Raw genomic sequence first — 27,419 nt, forward strand, 5'->3', positions numbered from 1 at the left:
AGTAAAGGTTGGGGATCCCTGCAGTAGTAAAGGTTAGGGACCCCTGCAGTAGTAAAGCTTGGGGACCCCTGCAGTAGTAAAGGTTGGGGACCCCTGCAGTAGGAAAGGTTAGGGACTCCTGCAGTAGTAAAGGTTGGGGACCCCTGCAGTAGTAAAGGTTAGGGACCCCTGCAGTAGTAAAGGTTATGGACCCCTGCAGTAGTAAAGGTTAGGGACCCCTGCAGTAGTAAAGGTTGAAGACCCCTGCAGTAGTAAAGGTTAGGGACCCCTGCAGTAGTAAAGGTTGAAGACCCCTGCAGTAGTAAAGGTTAGGGACCCCTGCAGTAGTAAAGGTTGAAGACCCCTGCAGTAGTAAAGGTTAGGGACCCCTGCAGTAGAAAAGGTTGAAGACCCCTGCAGTAGTAAAGGTTGGGGACCCCTGCAGTAGTAAAGGTTAAAGACCCCTGCAGTAGTAAAGGTTGGGGACCCCTGCAGTAGTAAAGGTTAGGGACCCCTGCAGTAGTAAAGGTTAGGGACCCCTGCAGTAGTAAAGGTTGAAGACCCCTGCAGTAGTAAAGGTTAGGGACCCCTGCAGTAGTAAAGGTTGAAGACCCCTGCAGTAGTAAAGGTTAGGGACCCCTGCAGTAGTAAAGGTTGGGGACCCCTGCAGTAGTAAAGGTTGGGGACCCCTGCAGTAGTAAAGGTTGGGGACCCCTGCAGTAGTAAAGGTTAGGGACCCCTGCAGTAGTAAAGGTTGAAGACCCCTGCAGTAGTAAAGGTTAGGGACCCCTGCAGTAGTAAAGGTTAGGGACCCCTGCAGTAGTAAAGGTTGGGGACCCCTGCAGTAGTAAAGGTTTAAGACCCCTGCAGTAGTAAAGGTTAGGGACCCCTGCAGTAGTAAAGGTTGGGGACCCCTGCAGTAGTAAAGGTTAGGGACCCCTGCAGTAGTAAAGGTTAGGGACCCCTGCAGTAGTAAAGGTTAGGGACCCCTGCAGTAGTAAAGGTTGAAGACCCCTGCAGTAGTAAAGGTTAGGGACCCCTGCAGTAGTAAAGGTTTAAGACCCCTGCAGTAGTAAAGGTTAGGGACCCCTGCAGTAGTGTCTGTATCCACATAATAAATGTTGCCAAAGGCCCCCTCAGTTTATATGTAATACATTGGGAGTATATAAGGCTTATAAGCACACATAACATGAATCTAAAATAACATGTCTCGTCTTGTGTGGTCAGTACGGCGCTGGCCACCCGGTCGGACCCCAAGCTGCCTCAGGAGGAGGCTCTACGGGAGCTGAAGGCAGAGCTGCAGCGCTGCCTGGCCAGTCTAAAGGGGAAGAGGCAGAAGATCAGTCGGCTGCAGGAGGAGCTCCTGCTCTCTCAGGCCCAGCGAGACGAGGCCCGGCCCCGCTCCACGGTGAGAAGAACCGCCTCTAGTACAAGGCTCTGGGCTTGAATCAATATGGAAATTCAGATCTGTTTTGGAAAAAATTTCAATGACTATGAATCAAAATTAACACTTTAATCGCCATGGGTTAAATTCATAATTTACCATCCCTCGCCAGCTCTATTTGTCTATGGAGAAGTTCCCCTTCTTTGCAGGGCTATAACTTTTTAAATTGTATTGCTAAATTGCCATTATTATGGCCCATTCAATGTCCTATATGTATTGTTCAGGGTGTAGCAACGTTAAACTTTTTCATTCACATATTCATACTAAAATATGGTCTAAAGTTATAAGTATGTTTTTATCGTTTTCTGCAGCTTTCTCCAGAACTTGATTTATAGCTCCAAATGCATTATATGCATGATTAAATACAGTTTGATAGCGATCTGTGCCAGATAATAAATTTTAACTGGAGGTACTTCTATTAGTTTCTACGTATCATCTGATGATGACCGGATGGGCGGGGGATCGTTTATAATTCCGTGGGCAGCGTTAGATGATTCATCCAGAGTGGGTCATATGTTCATCAGAGCAGTTAGTAAAGAACACGTTAGAATATAACGCTGGATCTTACCGTATCTTCCTCGCGCCGCTGGCAGATGAGCGTGGAACAGATTTTTTTCTATTATGGGATGTAGAAATGCCCGATCCATTTCCAGGTTGTATAATAGTATATACGTCCAAATCATGTTGTTTTTTCGAGTTATTTGCACCGATCGATGTTCACTGTATCAAGACGGAGTCTCTCTAATGATAGCGAGTGTCCGGACCACATATGGATGAGCACTACCGGTTCAAAGGTTAATATCCGGTTGGCGATCTGCCGATCGGCCACCAGATGGCGCTCTTGAACCGCTAGAGAGTTGAGTGGAGCTTTGCACTGTGTCTCAGGGCTCCGGAAAGGAAATATGATTTCGATGACAGATTTTTGAAATATTGACATCAAAGACGAGTTACGGCGTCTTCGGCAGAATGAGCATGGCTTGGAATGACGTGAAAACTCGTTCCCGGCGATCATAGTGTTAACTTGCATGTTTATCTATTTGATTAATTTATTAATTGAATATTGTTTATGCAATGTCTTGGTGTGAGGATTTGATTCCATAGATTCCATTGTTGCGGACTGATTCAGTGGTCACATTTGTATATTGTATATTCATGTTACAGTTAGAGTAATGGTATTTCATATCACGATTATAGTGACAAATGATCATGCATTATCACGGTATTGTAGAAATGTGCTGAAAACCTTCAAAAAGTACTGGTACTGATACACTGAAATCGATTCACCAAACCACAAATCATGTTTTCATTGCAAAACAAACCCACGTTGCTGTGCCTGCGTCTGGGAGACCAGTCGACGATATTTACTGTGATTATTATTATTTTTTTATACAGTCAGGGAATTTGACCATGGTTCATTAACTCATTCAACGCCAATCACGGAAAAAAGTCGGGTTAACTCGCCAACCGTTCAGTGGCAATCACGAGAAAAGTCGGGTTTTAATCGCTATTTCTTTTATTAGCTATATCCATCCAGCCTGATGTTGTCGTTCGGAATGGTTCTGAGCTTGCAGAAGGGCAAATACCGCCGCCTACGCCTTCCAGCGGGTATTGCACTCTATTAGAAATGGTGTAGTTTCTTTTCAGGGCCGATCTGAGCCGTGCGGGCAGGGTTTAAATACTCCGGCAGGACTAGCGTTTACAACGATGGCATGGTACACTAACCCTGCCCGCCCGTTCATGTGTAACGCTCGGTAATGTGGGACGGACCTCCACGAGCAGTATTTGGAATGGCGATCAGATAATTGGATTATTTCTTTTGCATTACATCAGATACCAGGTAAGGACTCTATATATAAAATCTTGCGTTGATCTAATCTGATATTTCTTTCTACCGCGATCGCGGCTGTCTGTGTGTAGCTGTGTGCCATTCGGTGCAGGAGGGGACTGGGGGAGCCTCGCGCTACGAGGGCCATTTCATTCTTGCATGAGGAAGGATAATAATGATAATCTAGCGTTGATTTCAGAAAGATTCGATAATCAGGCGAAAAATGACCATGTTTAGTGTATTCCACTAAAGGGCTATTATCGCGTCTTTTCCTGGGATTACTAAGAATCACAAACTATATTCATATTCAAAACGGAAATGTACGAATGAAAAAACAATCCGTTTTGTACATGTTGACTGGAAGCAACTCACTGACAATCGACGGGTGTTAGACCCATAGCTATAATATAAGATATATTTTAAGCCCTCGCAAATCTCGCAGTCCCCCCATTGATTAAAGCGATGGCGTAATAGCACCCTCTGGCGCATTAAGCGATGGTGCAGAATGAGTTAAAACTGGTAACCGTTTCATCAGGGAAAACTATGTTTCACGGGAGGATTATATGTTTTGTTAAAGGAACACACCAACTTTTTGTGTGCCAGTGTAGCCTAGTTCCCCCAACAGTCACGAAATACAACTCAAACTTGCCTGTAAACATGTTGTGACCTGTGTATTTACCACGTAAAGAAATAAAAAATTATAATTACATTTTCGTTTTCTTTTTTTTATCTACTTTTTTCTCCTTTTTCTATTTTTCTCCCATCCCAATTTCGCTGTTCCAATTCTCCCCTGCCCTGTCTTGAACGTTGCTCGCATATGCCCCCCATTGGCCAGTTGTAGGGAGGATAGAAGCCTTGCATCACGTGTTCCCTCCGATACATGAGGAGGCAGCCTGTCACATCTTTTCACCTGCCAGCGCGGACTCTCATTGGCGAGGTGTAACGTGTGGGAGGCTCACACTACCCCCGCCATTTCCTGTCTCTGCTGTGCAGGCGTCCCCCAACCGACCTGTAGGAGTCACCGTCCACAACGTCCAGATTACCACCCATCGCCTTCCACTTGCTAACTCTGCCAATTGAGTTAGTATGACGGCCGGCCCATGCCGGAGGCAACGCCGACAGCCGGATTCGAACCCGGTGTCTCTTGCGTTGGTGACGAGCGCAATGTCCGCTGCGCCACCCAGCCACCCTCACATTTTCGTTTTCTAAGCAGATATATATATTATATATACTATATTTTTTGCCGAACCACTGCTGGGAGTGGGGGGCGTCATCAAACAATGGTGGTACGAACTTCCCACTGCTGAAACCCACCCAATGTTCGACTAAGCACACACTTCTTCAATTTGATCTGAAATAAAAAATGTATTTTAAATAATAACCTTTTGTACTGTCATTTACTAGTATGCACTAGTATCAATCTACCTTGCCTATATTATTACCTACTATGCTAATATGCACTCAAATTCGACACTGTTAGACAAACAATATCACTTACCAGAGTTGTACCCTTCCTGCTGACTTGTTGTACAGAACTTGTACGTCAGCTAAATGACTAAATATAAATGTTTGTTCCACACATGAAGGGGACCAGTCAGGCCCAGCATGTGGACAATGGGACCAGTCAGGCCCAGCATGTGGACATAACGGCAGCATCACAGGACTTGCTGAAACTACAGGAGGACAAGCGGCACTTAAAGGAACAAGTGGAGGTTTGTTGAGTTTTAACATGAAATCAGCCGAGGCCTGAATGATATAATATTCTTTCTGTATATAGATGTTTTTAGCCCTTCCTGTCATTAGTACAGTAGTAGCAGGAGTGCAGTCACACTGAATTAGTTACCAATGTAACGGAGAATTCACCCAAACATCAACACACAACTGCTAAATAGAATACAACTGGACGTAAAGTAAGAAGAGTTGAAACTACGGTACAAGTAGAGATATTCTTTCATTCTTTGCAGCTCAGTGTTCCGGTCTGTGGAAATTACATCGATTTGTTTGTAAGTTATGTGTGAAGTTGACTGTTGTGTGCCATCACTCACAACCATTAATGGCTTTAGAATCTAATAACCTAATTTCACCCTCTTGTCACAGCAAGTGGTAATTTCACAGTCACAACAGGCATGGCTTACTTGGTACGGGGCAAGGAAACTATAACAGAAGGAAGGGTCGTCACGTCACTGTAATGTGTGAACGCACATTGTTGTCAAGTGTGGAAACTTTCAGTTCGGACGACATTGAGTTGAATGGGATCAGCCATCTCCTTGTTTATGGCCTTTCATTACCTCGGTTGTCAGAATTTGTCTTTTTCAGTCTTTCAGAATTAGAACTTGACTGGACAAATACAAATGTTTTGCTAGAAGACAAATTATCCTTGTCATTATTTAAATCTAATCATTTTATCATAGCACGAAAATGTAATCCTATCACTGCACTTCACTGATGTGGGAGTTTATAAATATTCATATAAACCTTTCACTTACATAGCAAACAAATAAATGAGTTGAATGGGATCAGCCATTTCCTTGTTTATGGCCTTTTAAACAAGTTATTACCTCGTTTGTCAGAATCATCAGCAATTTATTGTTAATTAGCTAACATTTGGTATATTGGTCGATGTACATTTCCTCAAATAGCTTGTATATTCTGCTTATCAATGCATCTCCCATAGGCTTCAATATAACTGGCACCAAAGTCTGGCACCAAGCGGAGCATAGAACACTGGTATCCTGACGTGACGAACGCTCCTTTTATAGTTTCCTTGGGTATGCGGAGGAACCCCCCCCCGTCCGCGTGAATACTTTCGGCAGCCAACACATGCCCTTCCGCGTTGCTCTGATTGGCCGAGCATGAGCATGAGCCGCGACAAGCTCCTCAGCCTCCTCAGCCGCTTAACGCAATTTATACAAATGGAAGTATTGATTACGCCGTAAAGAAATCATTAAAAAAATATACCGTTAACTGGAATATGTTGTTTCTTTACACATAGGATTATGTAATTGGTTTGTCATGACAAACCAATAAAAAAATCGCGAATTAACCGGTGGCTACAACAACACACAGTAACTACATGCATCATTGTTTACAATGAACGGTGGGGCTGTTGTTGTAGCCACCGGTTAATTCGCGATTTTTTTATTGGTTTGTCATGACAAACTTCAGGGTAAAAGTCTGACCCACTTCCAGTGATGAAGCTACGCTAACGGTGCGGGCGTTCCCTAAACCTAATGCATGCACAGAGACAAAAAAGGTATGTATCTTCTTGCCTAACTCCAGGGAAGATGTTAAATAAGCTAATTTCCCAAAATGTTGGAGTTTTCCTTTAAAATCGTGCACGTGCGTGGAGCATAGAACAAGTGGCATTTATCAACACGGAGTACTTGCAGGTGTGCGTAGGATAGTGTTGTCACGATACTGGAATTTCGAACTTCGATATGATACCTTGAAAAGTATCGATATTCGATACCATTTTCGATACCATGGGGAAAAAGGTTCAATCTTAAAATGTAAAAAACATATTTTTGCTTTTGTTGCTGGTTGATTCTCCTCAGCTTCTCTCTGGTACTATAAGAGAAGATAAATATAACACGTTTAAAACCCTTTGTTTATCTTTAGATCACACATTTAAAAATAACTGTTCATCTCACTTCAATCATTTTTATTGCAGAACATGGTATTTTCTCAAGCAGACAGATGTAAACACTGTGTTGCATGTACCTGACAAACTGAACTGTTTGTATTACAGTCATATTCCGACTTAACTGAATGCACATGTGTGTGTGGACTACTGTACTATTACAGGTATTGAAATGAACAATGCAACTTCCTTATACAAAAAAAATTAATAATTAAATATCGATATTTCGGGAAATGAGTATTGAAACCGTTTAAAATATTCAGAATCGATATGTATCGATTTTTCTATATTTTTGACAACACTAGTGTAGGACCTGTGTATGCACGTTTGATAAATCCCGATTTTCCTGTGCGTAGAGACATGCTTAGGAACGCAAATAGAACACTTTCTACGCATTATTGATAAATGAGGACCCAGATGTCTTGCTTTCAGGTTGTCGGCTACATACTAATCCTGAGCCTGATCGATATATTTACGTATTGTTGTTGTTTCCATTGTTGTTGATGTCGTAGGTGCTGTATTGTAACATATGCTGCTCAGCCCCCCCCCCCCCCCCCATAATGGACCATAATGGAAATAATCTTTTATCTTTTGTATTTATCCTTGATGACTTTTCTTAATAGTTTGTATGAGAAGCTTGCTTCAAATGTATGTGTTTTTTTCCAAAGTTGCCATGTAAAATTCAATCAATCGATACTGAGAACATTAAGATACTGACTTTTAACCCGGAACACCAGCCTCCGCTGCGTCACAGGGAGGTCTAAAAAAGGTCTAACGGAGGTCTCTTTTTGGGATGAATGATGTGGAATTATGTCCCTCGACTCCAGAGCCTAGAGAAGATGAACAAGGAGCTGAGGCAGAGAGAGGAGAAGCTGAAGTTTGCCAACTCCGAGCTGTGCACCAAGATGAGGGAGATGATCCAGGAGCTGGACCAGGAGAAGCAGGAGACTGTTGAGAGGTAGGACATGAAGGTGTACATGTTTCATTATGTCTGGATATATAGAGGTAGGACATGAAGGTGTACATGTTTCATTATGTCTGGATATAGAGAGGTAGGACATGAAGGTGTACATGTTTCATTATGTCTGGATATATAGAGGTAGGACATGAAGGTGTACATGTTACATTATGTCTGGATATAGAGAGGTAGGACATGAAGGTGTACATGTTTCATTATGTCTGGATATATAGAGGTAGGACATGAAGGTGTACATGTTACATTATGTCTGGATATTTAGAGGTAGGACATGAAGGTGTACATGTTATATTATGTCTGGATATAGAGAGGTAGGACATGAAGGTGTACATGTTTCATTATGTCTGGATATAGAGGTAGGACATGAAGGTGTACATGTTACATTATGTCTGGATATAGAGAGGTAGGACATGAAGGTGTACATGTTTCATTATGTCTGGATATATAGAGGTAGGACATGAAGGTGTACATGTTATATTATGTCTGGATATAGAGAGGTAGGACATGAAGGTGTACATGTTACATTATGTCTGGATATAGAGAGGTAGGACATGAAGGTGTACATGTTTCATTATGTCTGGATATATAGAGGTAGGACATGAAGGTGTACATGTTATATTATGTCTGGATATATAGAGGTAGGACATGAAGGTGTACATGTTTCATTATGTCTGGATATAGAGAGGTAGGACATGAAGGTGTACATGTTTCATTATGTCTGGATATATAGAGGTAGGACATGAAGGTGTACATGTTATATTATGTCTGGATATATAGAGGTAGGACATGAAGGTGTACATGTTTCATTATGTCTGGATATATAGAGGTAGGACATGAAGGTGTACATGTTATATTATGTCTGGATATAGAGAGGTAGGACATGAAGGTGTACATGTTATATTATGTCTGGATATAGAGAGGTAGGACATGAAGGTGTACATGTTTCATTATGTCTGGATATATAGAGGTAGGACATGAAGGTGTACATGTTATATTATGTCTGGATATAGAGAGGTAGGACATGAAGGTGTACATGTTTCATTATGTCTGGATATATAGAGGTAGGACATGAAGGTGTACATGTTATATTATGTCTGGATATATAGAGGTAGGACATGAAGATGTACATGTTATATTATGTCTGGATATAGAGAGGTAGGACATGAAGGTGTACATGTTTCATTATGTCTGGATATAGAGAGGTAGGACATGAAGGTGTACATGTTATATTATGTCTGGATATAGAGAGGTAGGACATGAAGGTGTACATGTTTCATTATGTCTGGATATAGAGGTAGGACATGAAGGTGTACATGTTACATTATGTCTGGATATAGAGGTAGGACATGGAAGATGGAAGGTGTACATGTTACATTATGTCTGGATGTATTGGGTTTGTGTTATAAGGATGTTCAATTATTCTCAATCGCACTCAAGATTTGGAAATGGATCTGTCTTTTTCAGTCTCTCAGAATTAGAACTTGACTGGACAAATGCAAATGTTTTGCTAGAAGACAAATTATCCTGGTCATTATTTAAATCTAATAGAATTTTCTCATAGCACGAAAATGTAATACTATCATCACTGCACTTCACTGACGTGGGAGTTTTAAAATATTCATATAAACCTTTCACGACATGGCAAACGAATAAACGTTGACAAAAAAACACACTTGATTATTCAGTTGTAACGTCTGTGTGTGTTCCTCTGCTGTGTTCAGGCACGAGCGGACTCAGCAGCAGTACCGGGATGACGTTGTGAACCGGGTCAGATCAGAACTCTCACAAGAACACCAAGCTCGGGTGGATCAGCTGACTGCACAGTGCCAGCAACACATCCAACAACTACAGTAAGAGTCCATCATCTGTCTTTGCTGACGATGTAGCTCTCTTGTATTCTCTGCCATTTATTCCCAGTCCTTACCTCCACACAGAGCTGAGCTGTCCGAGGCCAGTGATAAGATGCTTGCAGCGCAGGAGTTCTACGTATCGGTCTGTAAGGAGAAGGACCTGCTGGAGCAGCGCAGAGATGAGGAAGGAGCTGTTATCAGAGAGAATGAGGTATCCACATGATTCACTTAGTGAGACCCGACGGTTGGTCCAAACATTAGGTCACCAAACCGGCTTCACAGCACCTCTGCGTTGGGGATGAAACGGTTTTAATGATGATCACAGTAGAATTCCCTGTCCGTTAGTAATACAGTTACAATTTTAATTATCATTAAAACCATGCTTGATTACTGTGATTTGAAAATCTCACAGTAAATACCGTCTAGACTGTCAGCATCAACCAAAGACGTTGACAACAGACAGTTTCAGGCGCAGCGCGCAATGTGTGAGAGAATAATAATAATTTATGCAAACAAAGTGCATAGTGCTGCTAATTCTATTTGCAGTTTTCAATATAAAATAAATATTTTTCAGCACATTTTAACAAGGCTGTGATAATACTGATAACGTGATCATTTTGGTCACTATAATCGTAATATGAAATCTTCATACCGTTGCATCTCCTCTGTGCGCTGCCTTTTCATGACTAGGGTTGGGTATTGTTTGGGTTTTTTCCAATTTCAATTCTGCCTGTCAGCCGGTTATGATATTTTGAGAGAAGATTAAATATCAAGAACAAAAAAATCTTTCCCTTTTTGTTCTTGTCATTTAGTCTCTATTATGTCAACCATGACATGTGGGTATCTTTTTCTCTTTATTTGCAGTAGCCTGTAGGTACCATCTGTTTAGGCTTATTAAATTCATATGTCTGTGTATAGTGGGATAATACTGAGTTTTGCTTAGCTAGTACCTAAGGAAGGAGACAACTCTTGCCAAGGAATGTAAGCTGTTAGTGTTAACCATAAATCGCTGTTCAGTGACACTTATCCACTCTGCTCATCCTCCCCCTCAAGGCTAAAGTTATAGGAGTTTCTTTGATAGTGGGTTTCTGGGGATGACCTGGAGGTGAACTTAATGTACCAGTACATTCAGTATAAAAGACAAATGTCGGCTGCTACCGCTAACTGTATCTGGGAGAAAAGTGCTATGTATATGCAATTTATTCATTCAAATGCTTTGTCATATGGTGCTTTTTTCCTGCAGATATGGAGTTCACTTGTATGAGCGCGACAGAAACACTCCATTGAAGAAGAAAATTACTTTATTGTCAAATGTACACAAGGCAATTGAAATTTGTCTCCCTCCTAGTTACACATACACACAGTCTTCACATCCCTCCTAGTTACACATACACACAGTCCTAATATCCATCCTAGTTACACATACACACAGTCCTCATATCCCTCCTACTTACACATACACACAGTCCCAATATCCTTCCTAGTTACACATACACACAGTCCTCATATCCCTCCTACTTACACATACACACAGTCCTCATATCCCTCCTACTTTCACATACACACAGTCCTCATATCCCTCCTAGTTACACATACATTACATGCAGTCCTCATATCCCTCCTACTTACACATACACACAGTCCACCACAAATATGCGTTTCATCAGAGTGGTCAGGGTGCAAGGTCTCCTGCAGTGTAATGCCCCTGGAGCAGTTTTGGCATTCAGTGCCTTGCTCAATACACCCTCCTGTTTGGGCCAGAGATGAAACCAGTGACCTTTCTGTTCCTGGCCTCTTGACCTCTAGGCCATCCTGCCTCCCCAGGATGGTAGGAATCGTCAGAAAATCGCGTTTCTGACCCAATCCACGGTTCTTAGGAATCTGGTACCGGTTCTCGATACCCAACCTTATTTATGACACTGAATCTCACAAAGCAAATGGGTCTTTTCTACAAGGATGACCTGTTGGCAAACAGTGGGTTCTAACCAGGGCTTGACATTAACACCCGACAAATGCAGGTAGAATTCGGCAGTGGCATGTTGACTCCATCACTCTTACTTTGTCGGGTAGACCGTGCAGCGTCACCGTTTGAGTCGTAGTGAAGAGTCTCTTTCTCTCTCTCTCTCGGAACGCAGTGCGCGCTTACTTGCATTGTGTGTAATTAGTCTCTTTCTCTCTCGGAACACTGTGCGAGCTTACTTGCGTCACGCGTAATGAGAGTCTCTCTGTCTCAAGTCGCCAAACTTTACACTATAAAAACAAACAGGATATTTGGGTTGTGTGTGTGATCTTTGGCTGGTGAAAATTATGAGTGGCTACTGGCTAGTGACTTTGGAAAACCACTAGCCACAGGGGCTGGTGAGCCAAAAAGTTTATGTCAAGCCCTGGTTCTAACGGATGGGTTTCCTCCTCATCCCCAGCTGACGTTTAAACAGCAGAGCGGTACGGCTCTGGAGAAGCTCAGGGCAGAGCTGGAGGCTCAGCATCAGGCCTCGGTCAACCAGCTCAAAGCCCTCTGGTCCAAAGAGAAGGAGACTGAGATCCAGCAGCAGGTCTCCTCAGCACAGGCCAGCTGGAAGGAGGAGCAGGAGAAGGTAAAACCTCATGTCCCTCATGCCTCATCAGTCTCCCACATGCCTCGACGCTGCCCTCTCATGGACTACCCTTTGACATCTTATTAGATTAAAAATGTATTGTCACCCTTAAGTACAACAAAAATAAGTTTGGCATCTAATTTGAGTGCAAATGTACCAGTAATGTGCAATAGCAATATACAATGCACAGGTGATTACTGGATATAGAATATATAAACTACGGAGTAATAGTGCTAATCAGATGTATGTGCAGTGTTATAGTATTACTACCGGTATGTACAGTGATACAGGTATATAGTCACTACTATAGAATCAAGAGGTTTATTTGTCACATACATATCAGGGCATACAGTGAAATAATAGTATTATTGATTGTGCAAAATACAATAATAAAAATAGGCATAGAAAAAAAGAAACATAGAAAAAATGAAATAGGTAAGACACAAGATATGCATGGTAAAAAAGTTCCTGAGAAACTGGTTCCTATATACACTACTATACAATATGATACAGATGACGAACTTGAACTTAAAACTACAAAGTTCAGAATTGAAATAATTGGTTTCCTACCAAGTTCAAAGCCCCATCCATAATGAGTCCTCATCATGCACATGCACAGCACAATGACCGATACACTTTCAGACATGCACTCCTTCAAGTAATAAAAACATCATGCATCTTGCAGGACCTTCAAAGGTTTACACACAAAGTAACCCAAAACAAAGGCCTGGGATAGTCTGGCTTTGTTTACACAGGCGCTATCCCAAGTAAATAAACTAGTGGTGGGACTCAATTAAAAATTGTAATTGAATTAATTCGAGACTTTATAGTTACCCCGTAATTAATCACATTTTAATCGCATATCAATATTTGATGCGAAAAACTAAATTGTTCAATTCAAATGAATTTTGGTATACGAGTGAATCAATGAAATACATTATACATACGTTTAAGCAGCAAAATCCTGTATTCAATGTAATTTTTAACAAAGTGCAGCAATTTTAGGAATAATATATATATATATAATAATAATAATAATAATAATAATAATAACTTTATTTGTATAGCACTTTTCATACAGAGGTTGCAGTTCAAAGTGCTTCACAACAGTAAAAAATACAGGCATAAGCGAGCATAAAAAGATAGACAGGTAGAATCACAGTGTTTCACATTAGGATCTAGCATCCCAATAGGCTCTCCGCTTACAGTTTTCAGTAACACAAATAGTAAAAATAGTTTAAAATGATTCAGTTTAAAAATAGTAAAATAAAAATAAAATAAAAATTATAAAATAGAACGGACATAAAAAATACAGGCATGAGCGAGCATAGCAAGATATGGCAAGTGACAACAATGCATAAAGTTTACAGACAATCCATGCTGATTGATCTGCCATAAGCAAGTGAAAGTTTACAGACAATCCATGCTGATTGATCTGCCATAAGCAAGTGAAGATTACAGTCTGTTCTAACAAACCAAACTGCCATGTATTAAAGTTTACAGACAATCCATGCTGATTGATCTGCCATAAGCATAAGATTACAGTCTGTTCTAACAAACCAAACTGCTACAGCCAGGACACAGTTAACCTGGTTCTACTAACAGCCAGGACACAGTTAACCTGGTTCTACTACAGCCAGGACATAGTTAACCTGGTTCTACAACAGCCAGGACACAGTTAACCTGGTTCTACTACAGCCAGGACACAGTTAACCTGGTTCTACAATGCTACAGCCAGGACACAGTTAACCTGGTTCTACTAACAGCCAGGACACAGTTAACCTGGTTCTACTACAGCCAGGACACAGTTAACCTGGTTCTACTAACAGCATAGTGTTTCACATTAGGATCTAGCATCCTAATAGGCTCTCTATTCAGTAATTAAAAAGTGCACTAACCGACGGACATAAAAAAAAATAAAAAAAATAAAAAAAAACAGGCATGAGCGAGCATAGCAAATAATAAGAATAGTTTAAAATGATTCAGTTTAAAAATAGTCATCAGTAAGAAGTAAAAAGTGCAATAACCGACACATGAATTTGATAGGCAGTGTAAAAGAGTAGGCAGGGTAAGAATAAATACAAGTTGTGTCAGGATATCCCTGATGTTTCCTCTTGCCACTAGGTGGTAGCAGATATCTATCAGTGAAATGCCTGAGCAAAGAGATAGGTTTTAAGCTGTCTTTTAAAGATGTCTAGCGAGTTGGCTTCCCTGATGTTTTGGGGTAGTTTGTTCCATAGTTTTGGGGCATAGTTGATAAAGGCTGCATTACCGATCCTCTTTTGACTGCTTCTGGGAGCCTCTAGTAGTCCAGCAGCTGATGATCGCAGTGTTCTTGCTGGTGTGTAATTTATTAGAGTGTTGGCGATGTAGCTAGGTCCCTGTCCATTTAGAGCTTTGTATGTAAGGAGAAGGACCTTAAAGTCAATTCTAAATGTTACAGGAAGCCGGCTAAGTAAAGCGGCTAAGACTGGACTAATGTGCTCTCTCCTTTTGGTTCTAGTTAGCAGTCGGGCTGCAGAGTTTTGGATTAGCTGAAGCCTCTCTGTGGTTTTCTTAGGGAGACCTGTGAAAAGTGCATTACAGTAGTCTAGCCGGCTAGATATGAATGCATGAATTAGCTTCTCAGCATCGTTCTGATTAATAAATGGTCGTACTTTTGCTATATTTCTGAGATGGAAGAACGATGTTTTCGTCACTTTGCTAATATGAGAATTGAAGTTCAGTTCTGAATCTATGACAACCCCAAGACTAGTGACCTCAGATTTGATCCAAGGGGTTAGTCCCCCCAGGTTCTTTATTAATGTTTCTTTTTTAGTTTTGGAGCCGATAATTAGAATTTCAGTTTTGTTAGCGCAAAGGACCTTTTGTAAACTCAAGCCCTTTCGAGATAAATGTAAAATGCAGTACTTTCAAGTAGTACATTCCAGAACAGTTGACCATTGGATAAGAAAACTCTTGATTGATCTCAATTTCTCTTATTTAAATTTTTTTTTAAGAACAAACCAGACTAAGAAAAAAAGTTATTTGCGATTTATTACACTTTATACTTATAGCACATGCACGAGTCTGGTCTCCTTTGAAAGGTAACATTCTTACACAATAAAGAAAAATCATCATGCGATTAAATGCATCAATTTTTCTAACTTAATTCTTTCTGTAGTTAATTAATCGAAATAAATGCGAAGTCCCAGCCCTAAAATAAACATGTGTCACTTGGATCTAGGCTCATTTCATCCTAGGCTCAACTGTTGAGATGAGCAGACTCGGGTACAACGAGCCCTCAACCTCATCCACCTGCATGGCAGAAGGTTTGCCAGGACCTGCTCCACGTGTGGAGAAGCCGTATGCAAGGAGCACACTGTGTGCATCTACACTTTGTGCAAGGAGGGCTAACCCTAAAATAATATATTAAATACATTTAAAAGGTTCAGGCAAATTCTTCCCATAAAAATGCAGATATTATCACAAAAACTGCAGTTTAAAGGGTTAACATCTTGAAAGGGAATGGACATTTGATATAATTCGAACCACACATCAACAACATCACCAAGACATGCTACTTTCACCTCAGGAATATTAGACCACTACTGTACCCCTTCGACACTGAAAAGCTGGTTCATGCCCTCATTTTCTCCCGTCTAGATTACTGTAATCTGCATTACTCATTGGCTCAACATCAAAATCCTTCCATAAACTTCAACTAATTCAGAACACCTCAGACTGCATCATCACCGCTACCCCAAATTCTCCCATATCATACCTGTCCTCTCCTCACTTCACTGGCTCCCTGTCAAGTATAGGATTGACTTTAAGATCCGTCTCCTCACTTACAAATCCCTTCACTCCCTAGCACCTGATTACATCTACAACCTCCTTCAACACTACACTCCCTCCTGCTCACTCCGCTCATCCAATTTACCCCTTCTGAGCACGCCACACTACCGCCTTAAATCCACAGAAAACAAATCATTCTCCTCCGCTGCTCCCTGACTCTGGAATCAACTCCCATTACACATCAAAGAAGCCCCATCCGTAGAAACATTTAAGTCCCACCTCAAAACCCACCTGTTCAACCTTGCATACCCTCACTCCTGACCCCCCAACCCCTGCATCACTTACATGTTCACATCTGTACACACCTATATTTTAGTATTATTATTTATTTTAAAATGTTCTCTCTGTCTTGTCTCTAAGCTGTCTCTCTCTCTCTGTATTATCCCCACCATGTCGTCATTGTGAAAGTCCATGTACTGTGTTTGTCCATGTACTGTGTTTGTCCGTATGCTATAATGCCATGTATGTAAAGCGCTTTGAGATGCCTAATGTAAGGCGCTATATAAAATAAATGTATTATATCTGGTGAGGACTGAAGTTATTAATAGTTAATAGAAAATTAGAACAATACATTAATAGGTCATATTTTTATGTCAGTCTTTATTGCATGTACATTTTTATACACAAGGGAGGGACACAGATTGAGCTATTCTTATGCAATCTGTCACTGCACAAACTATAAAGATGCATCAAATCTGATAATAGTTTAAGTGGTTATGGTTGTACTACCAGTGGTTCTCAACCTTTTTACACCAAATACCACCTGAGAACGTAGCTGGCTCCAAGTACCACCATAGGAGTGGCCGGACTGGGGAAATAATTCAGGCTGGGAAATATAGTGTGAAATATAGCGCCAGTCAGGCCACTTTTTAAGCAGGGGGTCTGGGGGTCCCCCACCAGGATTTTTTGGTTACAGACTTAATTTCCTGCATTCTGGTGCAGGACTTTTAGAAATGTTACCCTTTAAATACCAGTGTTTGTGATGGGCATCACAAATTATTGTAAAAAAAAAATATATATATATATCTTTAATATCATTAATGCAAAGTGGATTTTACAGCCTAGCATAATGTCAATGATTAGCAACAACACTGATTTCGATGGATTTCTAGTTTTTTTGTAATGTCAGATTGAAAAAAAAATACTCACTCTTACCATTAGGGAACTAAATTGTCCTCTTCAAAAACGCCATAAAAATATTTTATGCTGAAATTTCTTTCCACTTTATTTCATAAATCTTTTATTAAACTTCAGCCCATGTTCATAACCACCACATATTCAATACATTTTCGAACCCTTTAAATGCCAGTTTGTGTGATGGCATCACAAATTATTGTAAAAAACACACAAAGTGAAATCTTTTCAATATCAAATGCAAATTAAATTTTTCTGGGGGGGATTATTACAGGCTAGCATGTGTCAATGATTAGCAACAACACTGATTTTGATGGATTTTTTGTTTTTTGTAATGTCAGATTTAACAACAACTCTTTTCAGAAAAGTGAGAGTATTTCATTTTGTATCTGACATTACAAAAAGAAAATCTAAAAAAAAAGTTATGATCGGGGCTGAAGTTGAATAAAAGATTTATGACTGTTAGACTGCATTACTCTCTGTCGCAGTGATCTCTGAGTCCTGGTTGTTCCCCACTTAGGTTATCTAACTATATATATATAATAAAAAAAAAATGTACCACTGACATGATAAGGGATACAGATTGAGTCCTGGTTTGAGGGAGGTCGGCGGGTTAAAGCGACAAATGCCACTCAAAAACCCATCATAAATCAAAATGTATCATAATTATTAGTATTACTATTTTATTAAATAAATGCATTATTGCTTCCCACTTCTGTGCAGAGGGAGCAGACCTGGGCCCAGAGGCTAGAGGAGGCCAGGAGGAATACGAGGGAGGAAAGCTGCCAGACGGATGCAGAGCGTGAAGTGGCCCTGAGGCTCACGGTAGAGGAGCTGGACTCCAGGCTCGCTGCCCAGAGACAGACGCTCCAACTGGAGGCTGACGAGGCCAAGCGGCGGGCTGTGAAGGACGCCAGGAAACAGGCCCAGCGGGAGCTGCAGGAGAAGCACCTGGAGGACATGGCTACACAGGTCACTGGTTCTCCTTGCTTTGAAAACTGTAACACAACCCATTTATTTAGGGAACATCCGGTACAGGCGTTCCTCGTAGGGAACATCAAGTACAGTATGCTCGTCATAGGGAACATCCATTATTAGAGTATGCTTGTTATAGGGAACATCCAGTACAGTATGCTTGTTGTAGGTAACATCCAGTACAGTATCCTTGTTGTAGGTAACATCCAGTACAGTATGCTTGTTGTAGGGAACATCCAGTACACTATGCTTATTGTAGGTAACATCCAGTACACTATGCTTATTCTAGGTAACATCCAGTACAGTATCCTTGTTGTAGGTAACATCCAGTACACTATGCTTATTGTAGGTAACATCCAGTACACTATGCTTATTGTAGGTAACATCCAGTACACTATGCTTATTGTAGGTAACATCCAGTACAGTATGCTTGTTGTAGGTAACATCCAGTACAGTATGCTTGTCATAATTTGGTGTTACAGACCCTGGGGTTTGCTGACCGTGTCCAGGCAGTTATATTGTTAGCAATCCATGCAGTGCGCTGCGCTCTTTCTTTAAGGAAAATTACTTTGTTTTGGGACAGTATAGTTGTACCTGTTGGGAGAGAGCAAGCTACCCTGCACAGAAAGGTTCTAAAACTAATTTAGATAGTTGCCAATATACTGAAATTCAGGACTTAGTGTTCTACATTAACTGGTTATCCACTAGTTTGGTCTTTAACATGTTGCAGACCAGATATTCAGAACAGAATAACGATGAGGTTACCTAGCAACTGAACATGCCATTGAAACAGCCTATAATGATATATTGTCTCTGATTGCACTGGTCTTTACTGGAACTCTGCACTTTACACTTTATATATATATATGTATTTAAATTATTAATCCTCCACTGCACTGTTTTTGTCCTGTGTCTGTGTTGTTGTTACTGTGAAAAAAATGCATACACTAATGCCGCAACAATTACCAAAAATGGCTTAATAAAGGAATCTGAATCTGAGTTGTGGGACTGTTCCAGGTTGAAGGTGCATTGACGAGGGCCTACAGCAACTGGCTTGAGGATTTAACGTCTCTTCCAGAGTACAAGGCCAACCTCCAGAGGGAGAAACAGACATGGGATGAGCTACAAGAACATTATGTACAACAACAGGTATAAGAAGGAAACCATTACTGTCCACATGAACTGGACTCATAGTTGATCAGTAGTATTTCGTTTTTTGATGATGTTTTTTCCACCTCTCTGAAGGTGTCCCAGGCCCTGAGGGTGGCAGAGCAGCAGTGGCGGGAGACGAACGGAGGCCAGCCGGAGGAGCAGGGAGCTGGTGCTGAGAGGATGGAGGAGCTCCAGGAGGAGATGGCATCTCTCCAGAGCCAGCTGGAACAGACGAAGAGGGAGCAGGTTGCCCTTCTGAAGGCTGAGCTGGCAGGAGCCAGAGCGGCCTGGAACAGAGACAAGCAGCAGGAGATCTCCTCCGTCCAGCTCCACGCCCAGCAGGAGTTCCACGCCAGGCTGCAGGAGCAGCGTAGCGACGCCAGAGAGGAGTCGGACCTCCGCGTTAAGGAGCTCCTCCTGAAGATGGAGGCCGAACTGCAGCGGGCGCTGAGGGCCAGGGAGGAGGAGTGGAGGGGCCACCAGGAGGAGAAGGAGCAGGTCCAGAGACTGCAGGCCAGGGAGGAGTTCCTGGCGGAGCTGCAGAGCGGGCTGGCGGAGGTCCAGCCTCTCCTCCTCAGAGACCTGCAGACGGAGTGTCGGAACGCTGAGGAGAGCCGGAGCACCAGCGGAGCCAACGTCACTCGCATCATACAGGCCTCCTGCAGAGACATGCTCACTACAGCACTGTCTCAGGCCAAGAAGGACTGGAAGAAAGTGAGTTTCTGTTGTCATTCTTGTCTGATAATATTATGTGGTCAAGTACAAGTTCAGGCCATGTTCTACTTGCCCCAGAAATAAAACAATAATGAGTAAACATTTTAATTACCTTTTTTCATTTGACCATTATTTGATTATTATGTTTCATCCCTCTGCCTCAAGAGCGTACCAACGCATTATTTTCTGGCACCTTCTCTCTCTTTGTGGGCGAGATGTGATGGGGGTCGGTAGAGCCTGGACGTGCTCTACTGCTAACTAGCACTAAATAGCAGATCTTGGTGAACAACAGATGTCAACAGAACAAAATTCTTTGGGCGTCTACGATCAAAACGACCCTGGCGGATGCAAAACAATATTAATGTTAAACAATACATATGATCAGATGTGTATCATTGAAACAGATGGCCCTCAGTCCAGACATACACCAGGGTTGCATGGATACAGCTCTGGCTTCATCATGGATTGGTGTTACTGGTTTTTGGAGTTGAATTGGATTAATCGCTGTCTGGATTTGTGTGTTATATTAACGTACACCTTTTTCAGTCCCAATACCGATACCTGGGCTTTGGGTATCGGCCGATACTGAGTACCGATCTGATCCATTATTTTTAATGAACAGTATAGACTTGGACCGTCATTTTGGGGTCATTGAACAAAGAGCATTGAGATATAATAAATGTTCCTCCATTAGAGAGTTAACGTGTCAAAAATGCAGCAAATCAAGTCACTTTGCTTTGATTTCTGACATGTTAGATAGAGCTGTGAATCTTCACTGGCCTCACGATTCCATTACGATTCAGCTGTCCACGATTCGATTCGATGCAGCTCAATAATATATTACACCCTCAATTGTATAATCTATATTACTGCACATGGCTACTTTTTCATAAATTAATACAAGCAGTCAGATAAATGTACTTTTAATTAGAAAGTTCTTAAATCAGAATGTCAAAATAAATGTCTTTACTAGTGTTGCATGATGCCCAGCTGTTAAGAATGGTTCAATTATCTTTTTATTAGTATCAATACTTTTAGAATAGCCTGATGCTGTATTTGAGTTGAGTGGATGCATGACCAGAGCATTAGCTTTAATAATATATTTGATTTGTAGGGCGTTTTATAGTTGTGGAGCAAAAGTAATTTTTTTTTAAAGTATAATCTATTATGTTCTGTCACTGCATTGATGCAGAATAGTCCATGTTCCGCATCGCGATGCATCTTAGAATTGAGAAATGTCCACACCCCTAATGTTAAATGTGTTTCTTGGTATCGGATTTAGTATTGTGAAATGCATTCCACGTGGGTAAATAGGGAGGGTTATACATGCATGCAACAACATTCATTTTGGACCTGCCAACACTTCTTAAATTATAAATTTAGTAATCTTTTAGGGGGGAAGCAATACTTTTATTTTGCACCTTTCTAAAAGCTCTGTGGATGTATTGTTTTTCTTAAATGATTACTAGTACATACAAATGTTATCTATAACACCTTTTATTCAATCTGAAATTAACTTCCCTACTTGGACAGTCGAATATGAAGCTCTCAGAATGATCAGATAATTTACTATTCAGAAACATCCCTATCTATAGGCCAGATGACTAGTCGGTTTAGTCCATAGTGGTCTTTGTTATTTAACAGAAAAGAGGGAGACGAACTTGACAAAAGTGTCCACCTTGTTAATAATCTGTTCTGTAACTGGGTCACCTGATGCAAAGGTCACAGTATTGCAACACTGGGAGAACTGCTCTGTTGAAATAGGTCTGCATGGTGTAAACATGATAATGTTTTATCTGAAGGCCTGTGGCAGTGACTTTGTGGTCTTTATGGTTGTGTTTTTAGACGGGTGAGGAGAGACTCAGCCGTGCGTTGAAGGAAACCCAGGAGCACCACGAGAGAGAGATCTGCAAAATCACAAGTATGTGATGATAACATGTACTTGACCTGCGTTTCTCAAATCTCATTGGTCATCATGGCATTGTGAACTATCTACAATCACAAGCATAATGTGACAGTATCCTTCACTGTAGCACCATGACAGTATCCTTCACTGTAGCACCATGACAGTATCCTTCACTGTAGCACCATGACGGTATCCTTCACTGTAGCACCATGACAGTATCCTTCACTGTAGCACCGTGACAGTATCCTTCACTGTAGCACCGTGACAGTATCCTTCACTGTAGCACCGTGACGGTATCCTTCACTGTAGCACCATGACAGTATCCTTCACTGTAGCACCATGACGGTATCCTTCACTGTAGCACCATGATGGTATCCTTCACTGTAGCACCATGACGGTATCCTTCACTGTAGCACCATGACAGTATCCTTCACTGTAGCACCATGACGGTATCCTTCACTGTAGCACCATGACAGTATCCTTCACTGTAGCACCATGACAGTATCCTTCACTGTAGCACCATGACAGTATCCTTCACTGTAGCACCGTGACAGTATCCTTCACTGTAGCACCATGACGGTATCCTTCACTGTAGCACCGTGACAGTATCCTTCACTGTAGCACCATGACGGTATCCTTCACTGTAGCACCATGACAGTATCCTTCATTGTAGCACCACGACAGTATCCTTCACTGTAGCACCATGACAGTATCCTTCACTGTAGCACCATGACAGTATCCTTCACTGTAGCACCATGACAGTATCCTTCACTGTAGCACCATGACAGTATCCTTCACTGTAGCACCATGACAGTATCCTTCACTGTAGCACCATGACAGTATCCTTCACTGTAGCACCATGACGGTATCCTTCACTGTAGCACCATGACAGTATCCTTCACTGTAGCACCATGACGGTATCCTTCACTGTAGCACCATGACGGTATCCTTCACTGTAGCACCATGACAGTATCCTTCACTGTAGCACCATGACAGTATCCTTCACTGTAGCACCATGACAGTATCCTTCACTGTAGCACCATGACAGTATCCTTCACTGTAGCACCATGACAGTATCCTTCACTGTAGCACCATGACAGTATCCTTCACTGTAGCACCATGACAGTATCCTTCACTGTAGCACCATGACAGTATCCATCACTGTAGCACCATGACAGTATCCTTCACTGTAGCACCATGACAGTATCCATCACTGTAGCACCATGACGGTATCCTTCACTGTAGCACCATGACGGTATCCTTCACTGTAGCACCATGACAGTATCCTTCACTGTAGCACCATGACAGTATCCTTCACTGTAGCACCATGACAGTATCCTTCACTGTAGCACCGTGACCTTCACTGTAGCACCATGACAGTATCCTTCACTGTAGCACCATGACCTTCACTGTAGCACCATGACAGTATCCATCACTGTAGCACCATGACAGTATCCTTCACTGTAGCACCGTGACAGTATCCTTCACTGTAGCACCGTGACAGTATCCTTCACTGTAGCACCATGACAGTATCCTTCACTGTAGCACCGTGACCTTCACTGTAGCACCATGACAGTATCCTTCACTGTAGCACCATGACCTTCACTGTAGCACCATGACAGTATCCATCACTGTAGCACCATGACAGTATCCTTCACTGTAGCACCATGACAGTATCCTTCACTGTAGCACCGTGACAGTATCCTTCACTGTAGCACCATGACAGTATCCTTCACTGTAGCACCGTGACAGTATCCTTCACTGTAGCACCATGACAGTATCCTTCACTGTAGCACCGTGACAGTATCCTTCACTGTAGCACCGTGACAGTATCCTTCACTGTAGCACCGTGACAGTATCCTTCACTGTAGCACCATGACGGTATCCTTCACTGTAGCACCATGACAGTATCCTTCACTGTAGCACCATGACAGTATCCTTCACTGTAGCACCATGACAGTATCCTTCACTGTAGCACCATGACAGTATCCTTCACTGTAGCACCATGACAGTATCCTTCACTGTAGCACCATGACGGTATCCATCACTGTAGCACCATGACGGTATCCTTCACTGTAGCACCATGACAGTATCCTTCACTGTAGCACCATGACAGTATCCTTCACTGTAGCACCATGACAGTATCCTTCACTGTAGCACCATGACAGTATCCTTCACTGTAGCACCATGACAGTATCCTTCACTGTAGCACCGTGACAGTATCCTTCACTGTAGCACCGTGACAGTATCCTTCACTGTAGCACCGTGACGGTATCCTTCACTGTAGCACCATGACAGTATCCTTCACTGTAGCACCATGACGGTATCCTTCACTGTAGCACCATGACAGTATCCTTCACTGTAGCACCGTGACAGTATCCTTCACTGTAGCACCGTGACAGTATCCTTCACTGTAGCACCGTGACAGTATCCTTCACTGTAGCACCGTGACAGTATCCTTCACTGTAGCACCGTGACAGTATCCTTCACTGTAGCACCATGACAGTATCCTTCACTGTAGCACCATGACAGTATCCTTCACTGTAGCACCATGACAGTATCCTTCACTGTAGCACCATGACGGTATCCTTCACTGTAGCACCATGACAGTATCCTTCACTGTAGCACCATGACAGTATCCTTCACTGTAGCACCATGACAGTATCCTTCACTGTAGCACCATGACGGTATCCTTCACTGTAGCACCATGACGGTATCCTTCACTGTAGCACCGTGACAGTATCCTTCACTGTAGCACCGTGACAGTATCGTTCACTGTAGCACCATGACAGTATCCTTCACTGTAGCACCATGACAGTATCCTTCACTGTAGCACCATGACAGTATCCTTCACTGTAGCACCATGACAGTATCCTTCACTGTAGCACCGTGACGGTATCCTTCACTGTAGCACCATGACAGTATCCTTCACTGTAGCACCATGACTGTGTACTTTATTAGTATCCCCTTCTTTCTGACAGTGTACAGGTTATTATTGAATTTCCCCAAGGGGATCAATAAAGGAATATCTTATCTTATTTTATTTTTCATATTCTATATGATATGATGATATTTTTGGGCTTTTCAGACCTACCCCGTGTGACTCAAACCATGTCATTCCATCCACAGATATAAGTTGATCTTGTCCGCTTGTTGGCTCTTCTTCTCTCCAGGCTCGGTGTCCCAGAAGCTAGAGGAGGTCCGCTGTGGGAAGCAGTGTGCCGAGACTGTGGGCAAGCTGCAGAAGAAGAACCAGGACTTCCAGAGACACCTGGAGAAGGCCTGCCGTCATCTCCAGAACACTGTCCAAGAGAACAAGGCCACCATGCAGCGCCTCAAAGGTAGACGTTGTTTTAAAGGTGCAATAGATCAGGGTTTCCCAAAGTTTTCAGGCCGCGACCCCCGAAATAAGGCGTCAGAGAGCCGCGACCCCCACTAAAAGTCCAATGCACACGTCAGGCATTTTCTTTTGCCAGGCTACCGATTTTTTAAGCCAAATATCACTTCAATCCTATTTTTCCGGCAGACAGGCGATAGAGCAAGGTCACAATGAGGAAAAAACATTACTTCTACGTATATGATTACCATGCTATTTATGTTAGTTATTAATTAACTAAGTTAGTTATTCATTTATATGTGCTATTTATGAGAGGGCTAACTTGTTGCAAAATAATAATGATAAGCGGCTACGTGGCGTAGTGGGCAAGGCGCTCGCCACGAAATCTGGAGACGCTGGGCTCGTCAGTTCGAGCCCAGCGCTCCACATTTGCTTTCAGTTTAGCTGGTCGTCCGTACTAATACACATTGGCCGTATTAGGGGGTGGGAAACTGATGGGTGGGGATCGGGCGTTGTGGACAGCGACTCCTACAGGTCGGTTGGTGCGCCTGCGCAGTAGAATCAGGAAGTGTCGGGAGCAGCGTGAGCCTCCCACGCGTTACTCCTCGCCACTGAGAGATCGAGCTGCGCAGGTGAAAAGATGCGACTGCTGTTACCTCAAGTACCGGAGGGGACTTGTGCTATGTATGACTTAGTCCACATTGCAGCCGGCTTGTGGGAGGCAAGAAACAACGTCCGTGACAGGGGAGGGTTGAATTGGATGATACGAAATTGGGATGGGAGAAAATATAGAAAATGGGAGAAAAAGTGTATCAAAAAAATAATAATAATAGCCTCATTAAAATACTATTGTTGCTTCGGTTGTTTTCAGCGTTTTATGTGCATAATCTGTTATTTAGTTTGAAATGTTCGTTGAAATAAGTAGATTTTTTGTTTTTGTTTATTTATTAAGTTAATATAAAACCGTATAGTCACATTTTAGAATGTGTAAATGTATGCTTTTAATGTTTTTAAGTGGCGAGTGACTTTTCTTTTTTTGCCGTCGATCCCCTTCCATCTGCTTTGGGATAGGAGCGCGGAGGTGGTTGAAACGTGCAAAAGTCACACGCACTAATAAGCATTGGAGGCTATTAACAGTTTCACTATTAACAAGTTTCACCTGAAGAAGGCAAACGCCGAAACATTGGTGACAATAAACAGCAAAGAGGAGACAAATTAGTGTGCAACTTTCTTTATCGTTTTCAGTACGTTCCATCAGTCTGCACCTCTTAAACGTTTTTGGGTGTGCTCCACCTTGTGCTATTAACATGCACAATAACTACACACAATAACAAAAACAACACAATAACCAAACAACCATGAAATTAATATAGGCACTACATATAGATTCTATGATTATGAAAAACGTGTAGGCCTGTACTTCAGAAAATGAACTATTTAAAAGCATCAGACAGTAGTTTGCTATATATATAAAGAGATTATTATCACTCGTAGACTGCAGACTGATTGTCACAGATTCAATATTATTTTATCCATCATGCTGCATATTTATTGCGTGGACATGGGCTGTCTCTAACAAAGTGTGATGCCATGCTGTCACGCAGTCTCTGTCACTCCTCCTCTCCTGTGGTGCATTTATGGACGCCTGCCTCACACCTGAGAATGAGAAAGTATAACAACGATGTTATGGTTCTGACCGTTTTCCCCCTGCTCACAGCCATTATATTATAGGAGGTGGTTGAAACATGCAAACGTTACGCACTAATAAGCATTGGATGCTTTTAACACGCACAATAACTACACAAAATAACACAATAATCAAACCACCATAAAATTAATACATATAGCGAGTTTAATTTAGTATAGGCGCCGCTAATGTTCAACTCACCTAATGAGATGGATGGGCACTATGCTTCGAGCACAACAAGTCCAGTCTGGGCTTGATTTTGGAGACAGCGACTCGGAGATCATCCTCCACATTCAGACGTGATCTGTACTTGTTTTTTTATATAGGTCAGTGCAGAGAATGTTTTTTCGCATAGGTATGTCGATCCGA

The 27,419-nt window shown here is 42.0% G+C and overlaps 1 protein-coding gene across 1 annotated transcript in view; it reads left to right on the forward strand.

Moving 5' to 3' along the window:
* cep152 (centrosomal protein 152) overlaps window positions 1-27,419 on the forward strand; it is a 50,685-nt gene that overhangs the window by 14,167 nt on the left and 9,099 nt on the right. Inside the window, exons 13-23 of the mRNA XM_084334985.1 lie at window positions 1,207-1,387; window positions 4,835-4,960; window positions 7,716-7,846; window positions 9,586-9,714; window positions 9,799-9,925; window positions 12,135-12,308; window positions 18,003-18,251; window positions 19,272-19,403; window positions 19,500-20,120; window positions 21,966-22,041; window positions 25,200-25,367. Of these exons, the coding sequence (XP_084191111.1) occupies window positions 1,207-1,387; window positions 4,835-4,960; window positions 7,716-7,846; window positions 9,586-9,714; window positions 9,799-9,925; window positions 12,135-12,308; window positions 18,003-18,251; window positions 19,272-19,403; window positions 19,500-20,120; window positions 21,966-22,041; window positions 25,200-25,367 (2,114 nt within the window). The remainder of the gene's footprint in view (window positions 1-1,206; window positions 1,388-4,834; window positions 4,961-7,715; window positions 7,847-9,585; window positions 9,715-9,798; window positions 9,926-12,134; window positions 12,309-18,002; window positions 18,252-19,271; window positions 19,404-19,499; window positions 20,121-21,965; window positions 22,042-25,199; window positions 25,368-27,419) is intronic.

The sequence above is a fragment of the Notolepis coatsorum genome (assembly GCF_963971535.1).
Source record: "Notolepis coatsorum genome assembly, chromosome: 18".
Taxonomy (NCBI): Eukaryota; Metazoa; Chordata; class Actinopteri; order Aulopiformes; family Paralepididae; genus Notolepis; species Notolepis coatsorum.